The sequence below is a fragment of the Sander lucioperca genome, chromosome 21 (genome assembly GCF_008315115.2).
Source record: "Sander lucioperca isolate FBNREF2018 chromosome 21, SLUC_FBN_1.2, whole genome shotgun sequence".
In the NCBI taxonomy this organism is placed as follows: domain Eukaryota; kingdom Metazoa; phylum Chordata; class Actinopteri; order Perciformes; family Percidae; genus Sander; species Sander lucioperca.
Genome location: NC_050193.1, coordinates 21247742 through 21264508, shown reverse-complemented (window position 1 = coordinate 21264508; position 16767 = coordinate 21247742). Strand labels below are relative to the sequence as shown.

General features: G+C 40.6%; 1 protein-coding gene across 1 annotated transcript; it reads right to left on the bottom strand.

Annotated features, from left to right (window-relative positions):
• Positions 1 to 7197: 7197 nt before the first annotated feature.
• On the bottom strand, positions 7198 to 14722 carry si:ch211-76l23.4. The gene is made up of 4 exons (XM_035996565.1): positions 14542 to 14722; positions 11999 to 12141; positions 10404 to 10533; positions 7198 to 8341 (listed from the first exon to the last, which is right to left on the bottom strand). Exons 2-4 carry the CDS (start codon positions 12126 to 12128, stop codon positions 8089 to 8091), a joined length of 513 nt encoding a protein of 170 aa, XP_035852458.1. The 5' UTR covers positions 12129 to 12141; positions 14542 to 14722; the 3' UTR covers positions 7198 to 8088.
• Positions 14723 to 16767: the final 2045 nt, after the last annotated feature.

Sequence of the window (16767 nt, the reverse complement as noted above, 5' to 3'; positions counted from 1 at the left end):
CCAGGAGACTGGGGTTCATGTCCTTTTCTTGTCCCGCTTGTCACTGAAACGATCTTTTCCTAAACCTAACTGTCTCGTTCTTGTGCCGCATGTCAGTTCAACATACGTCCCGACCCAGCGTCAAAAAGTGAAGTCAAGAGTCCTGACCAAGCCCGTCTAAATATGACGCCAAAGGGACGCTAAAGAAGACTTTTTGCATCAGTAACAAGCGCCAAAGGCACCTGACCTTGCATCGCTTTTTAATGCGCTGGGAGTGAGAATGTGTTGACACGTGACAAGTAATAGAGCAGATTTTGCAGCTGCGGCTGGCTGAGCGCCAGAGATACAGAGAACATTGGAAAGAACATGCAGGCTTGTTTCACACCATATCCCTCATTCAGATAGATAGAATATATACATACAGTATAAGGTTGAATATTGCTGCTATTTTCCCTTTAAGTAAAAGCAGAAATACCACAGTGTAAAAATACTCTGTCACAAGTAAAAGTCATGAATTTAAGACCATATAAATGCTGTACGAGCAATTGCATTGAGATGCTAGAGGAACCGTTGACAATTGGTCAGAACAGATGCATCTCAGGTCAGTAAACCTGACATGAAGTTCATGGAGTTTCAAGTTGTTTTTTAGACCAAAACTTAAATTAATTTTCTTTTATCTCAGTACTGAGGGTGCTCATCAATTGATTTATGTTCTTCATGGGCATATGCTCCTTTTGGTGAGCATCGGTATGCATGGGAGTCAGAACCCATACCACCTCTATATCTCTAACTGAGTGAATCCAGACAATAAAGAGAACGGCACTGATCTGCACCTGATGAATAATAAAATCAGGACAGGATGTTGATGTCTGTGCAGAGCTGAGGAGTCTTACTGTAAGTAACCTCATGAAGTCACAGCAGATTGGGGAACGTGAGGATGTGTTGAATATTCATTCACATGGCACATTTAATGCAGCCAGATGTGCTTTACATTAAAACGCACACAAAAGTATTTTGAATTGTTAAAGAAATGTAGATCAAAGGAAAGAAGAAAGCAGACAATGTAAAAAGCAAAGAAAAAGTTCAACATAAAACTGCAATATTTAGTAGAAATGGTAATAATTAACTTGCTTCTGGAGAGATGAATGAACAGGCTGGGGACACAGAGAGGTGCATTTCATCCTCAGTGAGACTCACTCTGACTGCACTGAATGCAAACGAAGCCGACTCCTGCTGCCTTTGATGCTGTACAGCTGCTGCTTCTGAAGTTGCCGTAAATGACATCAGAGAATTGGAAAGAAGAAACTATAGAGTACACTCTTTGGATCTCAGTGGAACTAAGCTTAGAAAAAGGTTAGAGAGAAAACAATCACTTAACATACAAAAGATCAGAGCGGGTTGATGCTTTCCAGCATGTTGGTCACTAAAATAGTTCTCATTAGGTACAGGTGCAGCCACTTGCTCTCAGCAGCCTCCAAACAGTTCCCTCTTTTATCTTTTATATCTTCTCTTCCGGTCTTATGTAAAGCACTTTGAATTACCTTACATTGCAATCGTTTGACAAAGGGTTTTGTCCAAAGTGACATTGCAAGCGACAGAGCATTCAAACGACATAGGAACAAAAGCCAGATATCCAAAATTGGTAGTGTATCCCTTTTAAACAAATATGGGCTGAGCCTTAGATATACGGTGAGGAGGAAGGAGCTCGAGGTAGAGCTGGTGCTCCTTCGCATCGAAAGAGGCAAGTTGTGGTGGTTCAGGGATCTAATCAGGATTCCTCCTGGACCCCTTCCGTTAGAGGTTTTCTTGGCACGTCCAGCTGGTACGAGGCCCCGGGAGGTAGATCCAAAACAGTCTGGATAGATTATACATCTCATCTGGCCTGGGAACGCCTCGGGGTTCACAGGAAGAGCTGGAAAACGTTGCTGGGGAGAGGGACGTCTGAAATACGATACGTTACAACTTTATTGTTAGTTTACAAGGAAATTCATTTTGCGTTCCCTAGCAGCTCCGCTCAAAAGAAGACATAAAAAGAAAAATACACACAGAGTTAGACAACAATTACACGTATAGTACAAAGATTAAGACATATCAACAGCCATGGCAAAGAAACATGTTTCATGATATCCTCGGATCCAGATCTTAATTGGCAGCAGGGGCGATTCTAGGATCAGACCTTTAGGGGGGCTCAGTCCCTAATGAGAATGTGACACGGATACAGTACCTTACACCCCCCCCCGCTAGATCAATACTTGACCTGACACTTTGGGTTCTAATCTGCACCATGAAATTACCAACTTCTTCTCTGGGGACTACCAACGTTAAACTTCACAACCGCACTCCTGCTCTCCCTCTGACGGATCAGATAGAGACTCAGCCAAAGGCGGGAGTCTGGTACAACCACCTCCAATTGGCCAACACTACGTTTCTGTTAACCCTTTCTTTGACTGGGTTAGAGGTGCATAGCATCGGCAACAGACACACAGGATATTAAACCTGTTTCAAGCCCTTTGAACCTGTAATTGTTTGTCTTCTGTCACTAACAGACAACTTCGCAAACTCTAACTTGAAGCACTATAATTGATTTTTTTTTTTAAAGACTAAAAAAAATAGTTGTTTTTTATTATTATAATTTTTAGGGGGGCTGAGATTAAATTTAGGGTCTCAAATCGCCAATGATTGGCAGCACACTGGTTTTGCTATAGCAAGAGGATAGACTGATGTATAAAAGAGTTCTTAAGAGTTCTTCTTAATACCTTGCTTAGTCTGCTGCCCACCTTACCTGGCCCCAGATAAGCAGATGAAAATGGATGGATGGGTTTCCTTTGTTGAATGGATAAGTATGATTCAGATGAAAGCAGTATTAGGGATATCTAGTGTATTAACCTCACATCTCCCATTTCACTTGCATTTGGGAGAGCAGAGATGTCACTTCAAGTCAGCATGGAGAGATTGTTGGGCGGTCACTGCAAACCGCTTGTAAAGCGTTTTCCAACTCATATTAAGATCTTAGAGGGCAGCTAGTCACATCCTTCCCGCTGGAGTGCTGCAGATTTACACTCTGATTTAAATGCGGTGCAAACAGGAGCAAAGAGTTACAGCATCCTCTGTCTCTCAAACTGTCTAACTACCTCCCACTGTAGGAATCACACAGGATGAGGGATCGACAGGAAATGCATCAAGACATCCAAGAGAGGTCCACGAAGACACCATGAAGATGCAGAAACAGAAGACAAAGTGGCAGCTGTCCCCTTTTTTTCATCCGAGTGCTGGCTTTAATGTATTCATGTTAGACACTGCTCAAATTGAACCTTTCAGAAACTGCGAGTACATTAGAAAAAGAGAAGTCTGTGTAAACCATTACATGCCATCGAGGATTGCGTTCACTGCAGCTGACAAATGGACCTCCAGTGCAATATACCCCTGCTCCAGTTTATGGAAGTTCACTTTCATCTTTCACCCGGTGTTTTTTCTGTTAAGTCATTCCTCAGGAAAAAATCTCACCATTAAGCAATATCTAATAAAAGTCTGTTTACTTTATTGACGAAGCGGTCGGTTCTCGATTACAGGAAATGCAAACAGCTCCACAAGGGCACATCACTGGGAGAAATGATGCAATCTCCCCATTTCCTGCCGACAGGTAAGACTGAGAGCACGCTGTGTTTTACAGCCAGTCGTACAAATACTGTATACATCATCAGCTCACCTTTGGACAAGAACTTCCTGTGCCTGAAGATGAATGACCACATGAGCTGTTAGAGTGTTGAGTGTTAGAAATATGTGTTCCTCAAACATTAGTTTTATTTTTTTATGAATAAAACTGAGTTCAATCAAAAAAAATACCATGAAAATACAAAATTAACACTGAACAAGGATTGTGTGTGCATCACAGCCTGATATAACTTCTTCGTCTGTGCCATAGAGCTCCATTGTTGTTAAAAACACATCAATGAGTCACACTGTTCCCCTGGGTTACATGTTCCTTCATTACATGAACACACACACACACACACACACACACACACACACACACACACACACACACTGTAGTTTACTTTGAGCAACCCCACATACACCGTCCTACTGCCCTGAATACTTACTAGCATTGCACCAAATGTGGATTAATCCACCGCTGAAAATAGTCCCCAACAAATGCACTATTTCCTCCTGTTCGTTTGATAAAAACTACAGTGACCAGCTGTCTTGGGAAACTACTTGTGAAACTCTATATTTGTGTTTAGATTGACATCTTCAGGAGGAACCATTAGGCTTGGAGCTGAGAGCCACAGACAGGGTAGGGGGAGCTAGGGTACATTGTCTTCTTTCACTTCTGATTTAGGAAGGCTAACCCTTTCCACCTGCTTCCAGTCTTTGTGCTAAGCTAGGCTAAACATATCCTGTGACATTATCTCTGTACTGGACACGGCCCTGTTAACGCGTGGTTTTGAAAATGCGTTTCGGTGATCCGAACACAAGTGGACAGCTGAGACACATCGCCGCTCAAAGCTCCTGTGTCTGTTTACAAGTGGTTTTAAAATGCGTCTTGGGCGATCGGATCACAAGTGCACAGCACTAAATACGAGTTTGAACGACCACCAAGACGTATTCTGATCCGATCACTCAAACCACTTGCCAAGGTGGTCTGGGACGCATTAGACCACATATCTTTCGTAGTTTAAATGCTAAAGCGTCCTGCTGCGTCTCCGACAAGGACTTATGTGTTCATGTTTCAAATTGTATGTTTAAAAAAATGACTATAAATCTGTTATTAAGAGCATCATGGTGGCCCAATGGTTAGCATTGTGGCCTCACAGCAAGAAGGTTCTGGGTTTGAATCCAGGTCGTTCCAGGCCTTTCTGTGTGGAGTTTGTATTTTCTCCCCATGTTTTCGTGGGTTTCCCCCACCATCAAAAAATATGTACTAGGTTCTCCAGTCAGTGCCCTTGATCAAGGCACTGGCTCAGATCTGGAGTTGGTCCCCAGGTGCTGTAAATGGCTGCCCACTACTCCCTTGAGGGATGGGTTAAATGCAGAGAATGAATTTCGCTACATGTATGTGACAATAAAGTACCTTATTTACTGTCCCGTTCCAGCAGCTGATTCAAGGTAAAGCTGATAGTGTTGATTTAAGACTGGTGGCTTAATTAAGAAGAGCTTCTCAGATGGAGGTGACACCTCCCACTGACCTCCACCTCAAGAAGCCTTAGATGATGCGCTGTAAAATCAATCGCCACATCTGATTGGTAGAGTCTTGTGACATACAATGACATTATGAGGATGAGGGGTCAGAGGTCAGTGGCGTTACAGTAAATGTGTCACAGAGATCAAGGAGACGAGAAGGACGGGACTTTTTCATGGTTTGTGTGGGATGAAAACCAGAAGAAAATGAGTTTAATCAGCTTCCATCACCACCGGTCTCTCAGCAGGATGATCAGACAGCAGACATGAAAGTTTCAAATAGCAAAGTGGTTCTTTTTGAGTCATATCGCCACCACTGCAGCGTGTCACTGACACCAGAAAGCATGAAATGTGTTATTGATCCGAGTTCCCCTTTGACACAGAAATGGTAGGAGGACAGTGGAAGAGCTGCAGCTGCTGAATCTGAATGAACTGGTCAAGTGAGGCAAACCAATAACACTGTGTGACGATGAATTATGGCGTGAAAGTGAGTCCTGGCTTTTAGAGGGTTTTTTTTCTTTGCACCACCTGCTTTCATGTTGTATTCATTACATGATTTACTGTACAGTCAGCTCGTCAATGGACGAGAGAATCTGGACTTCATGGTTTAGTTTTGGATCCGTCACAGCAGACAGCGACAAAAACATCACGTTTAGTTTGAGAACAATAAAACAATCGTTAATGGCTGTCTCCTTTGACTTCTGATCCGCTCGCATTAAATTTGCCCATTTAGTAGTTGGATCAAATCGGATTACTCTAGTATTTGTAGAGTGGTCTGTGAGGAGATCCGATATGATCTGTTTACTGACTGTTAAAACAGCTAATGATGAACAAGGGAAATCAAATACATGTTTCTAATTAACACAAAGTTACATCAGCAAGTTTATATTGTCAGTTATAATCATCTTCTTCAGATTACACACAGTGTGTTACAGTATATAGGATTACTGTAATACAAATTGGGTCACAGTTCTGAGACCCAGATATAGTAGAGTTTGGATGATTTGAGTTTTTTTGGTTGGCAGTGTATGAATTGAAGTGTCTGACATAATATTTAATACCCACAGATCTTTATACTTAACTATTCTTAGGAATTCTTCTTATTTCTTCTATCAGAAAGGTTTTCTCATCAGGATAAAAAAAAAAGCCCCACTAAACTCGGCGTTGTCGTCAGTCAGACTGCACTTTACCATCAGAGGTGAATAATACCAGATCACGTATATAAAACTTCTAAAAAAAGGCTCCCAGACTTTAACTTAACGGTCAAAACATTCTGAGTAACAAATAGGGAAAAAAACGTCTTGGTATAAAGAAGCTAAAAGTAACTTTGAGCAAAATGTGAGTCTTCTGAGCTAAAAGAGAGACTACAATCATGCCTACCCAAAATGCCCTTCTTCAAGCATTGAATCAGCCAATGACAGACCTCCAAAGGTGATGTTCTATTACTTCAATCGTCACAGCTCAGGCTGGAGTTCTCCTCCACTGTTCGTTCTTATACCTACGAAAAGTAATGCACTTTTTAATTTACACATATCCCATGTATATATTATATTATTACTTATAATGAAGGTTTTTTCACTTGCCATGTAAATGGATCCCTCCAGGTTAATCTACAAATATACTGCAATATTTGAGAATACATCTTTTTGAGAATGCAGTTTAGCCTTTGGGGCTTTAAGCATTGATTTTTATAGCAACCTACCCATTTAGTTTTAGCATTTGGGGGCACATTTATGATTTTTAGAGAGAAAGACTGCGATTGAGATTGAGACTGTAATATAATAAATTGATGGTTGGTATTCATGCCTTTCTACTGCACATTGGGAATGTGATTGGTTGCAGATTTACAGCCTCTCCATATTTAAGATGATTTCTCATTGTCACAAACCGTTTGCCTGATGAAGGTATAGCACTGAAACGTCCCTAATAAATGTATTTTGCAAGATAGACAGTGCGAAGGAGTTTGTTTACGCATATGTCTCATGAAATAGATGTGCAAAGTATTTTTCTGTTCGAAGAAACAGTAACTGAAATACTGAATGAATGCAAGAAATTAGTTTATTTGGAGCTCATAGGTAAATATGAAATATTTAGCAGTAAACCCAAACCAACAAGCATGTTTGTCCAAAAAGCATTAAGAACAAACAGAACAAGTTCTTTCTAACCAGCTCAGCTGTGCTGAAAGTTTGAAGATATCCCTCAGCATGTGTAGTTAAAGTCGGCAGGCACTTAAACAACAAACAAGCAATCTTGCAAATCAAATCCCTGGATTTTCCTTTTTTAATTTTAACAACAGATATATTACTCTATGAGGAAACTGGAAATAGTAGCTGTGTTCAAAACCCCTAGCTTTTTATTATTACATAGTCCACTTTATTTACCCTTGGCCATTTTATTTGAATTCTACAATGTGTCCATAGCATGGACCACTTTCTACTAACAATCCCACAATGCGATGCATCCAAAATGTTTTCAAAAATATCAATTTACAGCACATATACTATAGGGAGGACTGAATGAGTCAAGTGAGTGATTTCAGACACAGCACGTGTGCAGATTTCTAAACCAATTTGCGTGTTATACCACCCTGTCACAGGAAATGTAAAAACATAACAGGAAAACAATATTTATTTGGAAAAAAAGATCTTGGTATATATTAAACAGTGCTGGGTTTACAGCAATACGCCGAGTGCAGCTCTTTTACATGTAATATAAGATGTGTATTGTATGGGCTTATTTATTTATGTATATATATTTTAGATGTTTAATCTTGTGCTGTATTATATATTTTAATTTTAGATATTAGTGTTATAAATTGGGAGTGCCTTGGCCTAAGAATTGTATACAACGTAATGAAATTATAGGAGGATTAGCTTAAGCCAGATAAGACGAACAGAGACATCAGGATAGAAGAAGCACATCATTGGCTGCTTAGGAAGAGGCCTTCTTCCTCAGCACCCTCCTCCCAGCCTGTCTGGGGACGGGGGCCGGGACAGGGTCCGGGCCCGGGCCAGGGTCCGGGATAGAGGCCGGGCCAGCATTGGCGTTGTTGGCACGGTTGGCCTTGACCTCGTCGATGAAGGTTTCTATGGCGGAGAACTTGTCGGTCAGGTCACCCAGGTGAGCTTTGAGGGCGTTGAACTCCTTGTAGAGATCATCTAAAGCCTCAGACAGCGGCTGGATCCTGGACAGTAACACAGAGAACGCTTAGTTCATCTAGTTTGGTATAGTTTTGCATTGCCCAACCTCCGTCCACAGCGCTGCGGAGGAGGGTCTGGCTACAACAACATTCCTGGATAGGAGAAAAACGTGCTCTGCAAAATAGCCTCGGGAAGGAACTTGTTTTGGTGGAACATGTGTACGTTCAAAAGTTGTTTTAGTCGTGCAACAGAAAACTCAGATTGGACAGATAGTCTAGCTAGCTGTCTGGATTTACCCTGCAGAGATCTGAGGAGCAGTTAACCATAGTCCTCATAAATCCACCGGAATCACTCATTCCTCAAACCCTTATTTTTATTTATTCATTCATTTAGTGTGGGTTTACCAATTCACATTTCAGAGTCAAACTTACTTCCTTTCAAACCCCATAAATGTTGAAGTGAAATATTTCAATGGTATTTTAATTTTATGTTTTTCAGCACCGATTAAATGTGTCAATTGTGAAAAATATTAAGAGACAGTATGAGGAGGAGGATAAATGTGAAAAAGAGATGTTGGGATGAAGAAGACAGCTGAGTTTAGTTCAGTAACTTGTGTCACATTTGACAGAGCACACTTGCTGTATGTTTTTGAATGAGCAGAATATTCCACACGAGTAAAATTAAAAAAAAGTTAGGAGTCTCCACAGGAATTTGGTTTATCCTTCAGGCTGGTTGGGTCCACTCTGTGGCCGACGCCGTCATAGGAAACTGCAGCTGAAACTGCAATTTAAAAGTCAAAATAGAAATGTGCTGTTATTCAGTGTGAAAGAAAACCGGGCTCGAGTTTTCCACAAGGAAGTCTGGTGTTTCCTGCCTCTGACCACAGTTTAGAGGACCAGACATCATTATGGTCCAGACCAGCAGTTACATAAACAGGGATAGTCTCTGCCTCATTTTCTTTTCATTTGACCTCTCCATGCAGCTTTTCTTTTTCTCTCTCTTTCATTTGCTCTCATTTCTGTTTTTGTCATTTTCTGTCTGTGCTTCAATGTCAACGAATTCTGATCTAAAACATTTGAAAATTATAAATCTGTGATGAGTTACAATGCTGTAACGGAAAATATCTTCCATCAATTGACTGTTTCACCTTATGTATTGTATTTAGACTGCTTAACTGAGCTGTTGTTGTCAAGTCAGATATGATCTTCTGATGCAGTTTGTTTAATTGTACACAGTATTAAAGGCAGAACACATCAATGCAACAATAGCTGTCTGAGAAACATCCTTCAAAGCAATATTAGTAATACTGCTTTGAAACCCGTATAGGTCAAATCAAAACCTTTTTGCAAACTTCACTGAATCATGAACTCCACAGAGTCAGAAAACATCCAAAACCCAAATTACATCTGTGAGCCTGCAACATGGTGCCCAGGCAACATACAGTACACACTATTTAGTCATGGAGCATAAAAAGGAAATCCATCTACAATCCCATGAAAACAGATAAAAGTGCATCTGCTGATGAAGATGGGATATGATTGAAAGCTCCAGAACAGCTACTAAATGGATCTTGTGGTGAGATTATTTTTTCAACTGCTGTTTCCAAGATCAAGAACATGTTTACACTGTGACCCGGTGTATTTTATTATTGCAGAAATGTACATAATAATCGGTTTATCCCATTGATATATCGGATGTCCGTCACCTTCCGCTTTCTTTGTGTTGGAATTTTAAACTCCGGTGGATTTATGAGGACAATGGTTAACTGCTCCTCAGATCTCTGCAGGTAAATCTAGACAGCTAGCTAGACTATCTGTCCAATCTGAGTTTTCTGTTGCACGTACACACGTACACATGTTGCACCAAAACAAGTTCCTTCCCGAGGCTATTTTGCAGAGGCAGCGTCATTGTGTCCGGGGCTTAGCACCGCCCAAGACGATTGTGATTGGTTTAAGGAAATGCCAATAAACAAGAGCACGTTTTTCTCCCATCCCGGGATGATGTGTGGACTAGCCACACCTTCCTCCACAGCGCTGTGGAGGAAGGTCTGGCAATGCGAGACTATCCCACTGATAACCTCGTCCTCCTTCTCCGCTCCTTCCATACCTGGCGTAGTCAGGCAGGAGAGACTGGTGGTCGTTCTGCAGAAGTCCTTTCATCTGGCTCAGGATGTCGAACCTCCAGTTGTCCAGGACCTGAGTCAGGTTGGCCACGCCACGCATGTTCACCTTCTCAGCTGAGACAATAAATTACAACCACAACACAGATCTGGTGACACAAAGTAAGGCACAATAGTTCTATAAGTCAGAACCCACTGAATTCATGTTTCCTGCTATAAAAAAAGAGTGTAAAGATAAAAGAGTTACTGTCTCCTGAGTCATTTAAAGAGAACTGATAATGAGAGATGATTTGGTGAAAAACCTTTTGGTGAATTTCAGTTGTATCGCCCTAAGTCAAATTAGAAAGTTAGGCTAAAACTTAGTTAGTTGGTGTGCGGTTGAAGATTAGGAGTAAACATACTGCCTCCTGGTTATGCCCAGTATACGAGGCTGCCTCCTGTTTACACCGGCACATGCATGCCCTGTTTACGAGAATGTTGATGAGATATGCGGTTTGGGTGTGTTAGTTTAAACGGAGATTAGTTCTTCTACTGGAGCTAAAAACACTTGATCGCTTTTGGCTCAAAACTCAACGCTTAAAAACCAAAAGATATCAATGTAAATTTATGTCGTGATATTGATTCTTTAATTGCTCTTGTATAGTTACAGTCTGGCTATCACCAGACCAAGCTCAATCTTTTAAGATTGAACGTTAGTCTGGGGAGTCTGCTCTGTATTTTCTACTGCACAAGAGGCGTGATCAACGGGCATAGTTCAAATGACTGTACGCAATTGGATAGTCCTTCAACCAATCTCTATCGTCATCGTGTTAAACCTGCCAATAGCGCGCCAGGTGGATAAGAAAGTTTGTGATTGGTCCCCGCAGACGGAAGTAGGATAGAAAAATGTACAGGTTTCCAGCCTGATCTGCAGGGTGAAATCAAATCGCCGGCAGATTGGGCTGGGTTTACCCAGTCTAGTATAGTTATATTTTTATTTTCATTTGATATACCTCTAATTATGCTATTTACTTTTTCTCTATTAATCTGTAATTTTTCTGACCATTGCTGCTGCAACACCTGATTTCTCCCTGAGGATCAATACAGGCTTATATTATTTTATAATCAGTTTTGTTTATAGTCCTGGACTCATTAGCTTAGCTTTTCCAACTGGCTAAGTTCACCTGCACTTTAACATCGACCAGGTAGCATGCATTCAGGTAATTTAGGTTAGAGTATTTATTTCACACCAAACATACTGCAAGAAACAATATTTAGCAGTTGAAATAAAGGAAAACAAAAAGTGATGCAGCTAACTTTGGAATCAATCCACTCCAGACCTGCCTCTAGTCTCCTACAGAGGCGTGGCAGTGGCCAAACCCATGTGACACAGATACAGGAAATGACTCTGACTGAAGCGTGTCAATTCTACACCGTCTCTGGCTGTGGTCTGCACCTTATTGTCTCACATCTGTCTCAAAACAAAAAGGCATCCACACATCGGCCAACAGCTTTTCTTTCACCTCTAGCTCTGACATCATCATGATGCGCCCTGAACCTGACCTTTGACCTGGGGTAAACAGAGAGTAATCTGGGTGCTCACAGCCATCCCTGTAGTTCCACTCGTCAGTGTTAGTGGTTGTCGTCGACGACGACGTCCGTCGCCTCTGGGCCAGAACCGTTACCGTGACAACGGACAGTATTAGCAGCAGCACGCTCAGTTTGGGGGCCATGATGGACCAGCACCTGGGGGGAAATGAGGGCGCACAAAAACACTTATCCTGTTTTTTTGATCATATTCCAACACATTTTCACCCCCCAACTCACCCCGTACGGACGCTTAGTCAGGTCCCTTTGGCATCATATTTCTACGTGCAGGGTAGGGTTAGGTTTAGGCAACAACACTACTGTCTACTACACCTGTCTATCTTTAGCAGTTTAACGAAAATTCTAAGTCAATTTGTTTGTTTTGTTTTTGGAGTTGAGCCTGTTTTTTTCTTACTTTCTTACACATATCTGGAACAAATTACCACAATTATTTTTCTCTTTCTATCGCCTGTTTTTTCATTTATTTTTGACTTAATACCATTATTTTAAATTAACTTTAAATAAACTTGCCCTGTTTCCATTTAAGTTCTGTCTATTTTCATCAAGGCAAATTCAGTCGGGAAGTGTGTATGAGTCTATGTTTAGTTATTTGCAATTTACCAATACATAAGTGTAATTAAATCATGTATCCAAGCTCCTTTTTGGAGGGTTTAGTCTTCATGAAGTCTCCACAGTGCATGATGTCCTCTGAGTTCTGTGTGTCTTTATGCTAGTCTTATTGCTCTGCACAGCCAGAGTCAGCATGCTGCAGGTATTACACTATTCCTCAGCACTGTGTTAAACCTTGTATGGCTGTAATCGCTGTGGCAATCAACCCTGACAAAGCAGAGTAAAAAGGGAAATCTAACTTTTCTGAGAACTAACTTCTAAGTCTTTGAGGCGTGTCAGAGGGTTAACAGGAGAAGAAGCCCCGAGGCTAAACTCTCAGCTTCTGCAGTCAGCTCACACTAAAAGGAATGAGTCCAAGCAGCAGTCAGAGAGCTGAAACACAAAACTGAACTGAAAGAGAGACGTGGAAAACTGGGAGGAGAGCTGCAGAGACATGCCAAGTACAAACTACCTCGGGAACTTCATGTTTAATCCAGTTAAACACACACACACAGACATTACTCCAATAATACACAAAGCTCTAGTAGACTATACAACTGTGTTTAAATGAATGTCACATATTTGAGAGATGGACCTGCTGGTGAGCTCAAGCAGAAAACTGATGGTGTCAAGACAGTTAACGATTTCAGATTCCTTTTTTAAAGTATGAAACAGTATTTCTCAGTCCTGTAGGCTGAAGAGTGGGTTTGTTTGTAAGTTTGTAGAGTCGCTGTGGACATCTTGCGCGGTCACGGAAGGCTTGTATCATCGACAGTTTTGTTGTCATTACTTAGAATTCCTCATGTGGGAGACAGAAAGAGATAACTTTGGAGTGTTTCCAGTCCTTTGATCACTGTCGAGTGGTCATTAAAGGAACTGCAGCGTAAAACACTTCCAATCCACACTGTGGGAAATTGCACTGTATATTACTACATGGTCAGTCTGCTGACTTTAACCAAAGAATAAGGCTGGTGTTCCACAGAGTTGACTGATTCTTCTGGAATCATGACATTAAACAGCGGTTTCTCTGTCGAAAAAGCAATTGATCCAATGAAGCGTTGCAGGGCTGCAAACAATTAGCCAATCAGCAACACGTTGTTTGTTTTGGTCTTTTCATGGGATTTGTTGATAATTAGTCAAATATAGAATCAACAGCGTATACACAATATGCTCCACATATACTGGGAGCACCTATGATTTTGGTATCATCTCTTAACTCATCACTTAATGCCGAATTAACCAATTCCCAAAAACTTGTATTAAATCAAACACACATAACCTCCTTCTGTCCCTGCAGGTATGCACATTCACATAATAACACACACGTTAACAGCCACAATGAGACTGCCCAAATTCCAGCCTCAGTCAAAAGCTATCTACAGGTACACCATTTTTTTTTAAGCAACTAAAATCTCATCAGCTCTAACCGGGCTCAATCTGGCAACCATGAAATAAGTGTGGCCCTGCTGTGAAAGAAGGCACATGGAAGAATTACAGAATTTCTTAGATTTATTTGGTATTTAAACGGCAGATGCCTTGTTCAAATTCATGTTCAACAATACAGTCCCAGTCAGCTTTTAGCTCAAATATTCATTACACGTCTGCAGCATGAATACCGTCATATTTTCTTTCAAAGGAGCAACATTGTTTAAAAGGAAAAGTATTTTTTAAGATTTCATAAGCACTTTTTTTTACTTTGTTTGTTTTGGTTACAATTAAAAAGGAAGCAATTTTGAACAAAAAGAGCTGAAAAATTAAGCTTATGTTATTGAACTAGGCTACATTAGAACAATTTACTCTTGATATCACATCAACACACCCCTCCCTTTTAACAGCTCTCCCCTGCTTTTCTTTATCATCTAAGGCTACAAAAAATGATTGATCTATATGATCCATATGTAAATAAAACCCTGCTCTCTGCACATATATCTACTTATCAGTAGTGTGTACCTGTTGTTTCGCAGCTCCTCTACTTCACAGCTTCCTTACAATCCCAACAGAAGGCAGTGAGAGGCATGCAAGAAGTGCAGAAAGAGAACACACCCACACTGCACACAAGCATGCATGTACATGCATAAACACAAAAAAATCACACTCTCACTTTCACACACACACACACACACACACACACACACACACACACACACACACACACACACACACACACATACACACACACACACACACACACACACACACACACATACACAGCATCTACCCACCTACTCTTTCCCCTGTCATTATGGAGGCCCAGTGGTCAGCACAGTGGTTTAGGTTTAAGGCGAAGCTCCAGCACCTTGGTTGGTTTCATCTGTTTTGACCATTGTCTGTGTGTGTGTGTGTGTGTGTGTGTGTGTGTGTGTGTGTGTGTGTGTGTGTGTGTGTGTGTGTGTGTGTGTGTTCTTGTTTAACCATATTCATGGGGTCCAAAAACCGGGAATACACTATACTTGTGGGGTCTGGACAGTTTTGTGGGGCCAAAATGCTGGACCCCACAACTTTAAAGGTCTGTTTGAAGGTTAAGACTTGGTTTTAGGATTAGGGTTAGAATTAGGTTATGGTTAGGGTGAGGGTAAGGGTTAAGGTTAGGCATTTAGTTGTGACGGTTAAGGTTAGGGTAAGGGGATAGGGAATGCATTATGTCAATGACGGGTCCCCACAAAGATAGTGTCATGCACGTGCGTGTGTGCGTGTGTGCGTGTGTGCATGTGTGCGTGTGTGTTCTTTTCTGTGACCCATCAGTCACTTCCTGGATCCTTTAAAAATGAGCTCATTGGTGTTTTTTACCTGTCTGTCAGTCTGTGCTTGTTCACAGAAGGAAAGAAAGAAAGAAAGAAAGAAAGAAAGAAAGAAAGAAAGAAAGAAAGAAACATATAAATTAACACAAAATATATTTATTTTCTAAATATATTTTATCTTTGGCTGTCCGACAGGTACACCTTCATTTGTAAAACAATGTGCTATTCATTTTCCATTTAAGGTGTGCTAAGTTTCATGTTAATTCATGGATAAATAAATGGATTACATTGGATGCACATGTGTGTAAATCAAGAAAAACGTTAGCGTTGTGAGTTTTTTTTACCCTCACAGTTCCTTCTGTATTTTATTTTGAGCTGATCTTACCTTCCCTCATAAGGGTTTATTTATGGTTTATTTGAATGATTTAAGAGGTTTTTAACAAAAACAATCTCATAAAAAAAAAAAACTCACAACTTTCAGGGTGTGAGAAAACGTGATAAAGTGCCATCTGGGGTGCCATTACAGTGGAGAAAACATAATGCAATGCCATATAGGCTGCCTTACATGCTAGAAAACATTCTATCATTCTGGTGCAGTACATGCAGCTGGTGCCCTTTTTATCTTATGTTTTGCCCCTGGCCGTCAGACAGCCTGAGACTGCCACTCTCCTCCTTAAGGAAAGAAAACTATCTCAGTGTCAGTGATGTATTTCTTTGTTTCCTGCCAGGCTGGTTCCATAGACATGCAATGAACTAACTTCTATTAACAGCACACACTTGGTCACACAATTTTATTTCTTTAAAGCTGTTTTTATTGTTTACAATGAATATTTTTTAGAAGTCTGTATTCATTTCACAATGTCATTTCTTCAGTGATTTTATTTTACAACGGTAGGTGAGGTATTCAGATTCTTTACTTCAGTGAAAGTACTAATACCACACGGTGAAAATACTCCAAATAAAAGTCCTGCATTCAAAACCTGACTTAAAGTAAAAGCATTGATTGTGCAGTAAAATGTTCCCTCTCAGTGTTTTACTATTATATTTGATGATTCTGAATCTAGATTAATATTACTGCCGCATTAATGTGTATGTTGCATTTTACTGCTGTAAGGTTGTTCTAATTCTCAACTCATTTGTATACTGTTGGGTAGTTTAAACTACAACAATGCATCATATTCTGTAAGATGTTTGTAGCTCACTGTCCTGTGAGAACCATATCTCTAAACAGTCAATGTAATGAATAAAAATGCGGGAATGAAATGAAACTGACCTAAAATAAATAAATGAAGCTGCATTAAATAACATTGTAGGGAAAACATGATGTTACATAAAGTTATGGTTAGTTGAATGGTTGCATCCATGGATGTATTGATTAAAAGAACAGTAACGTAAAGAAAGATATGGAGGGGGGGGGGGGGCAGCGTAACTCCTTTAT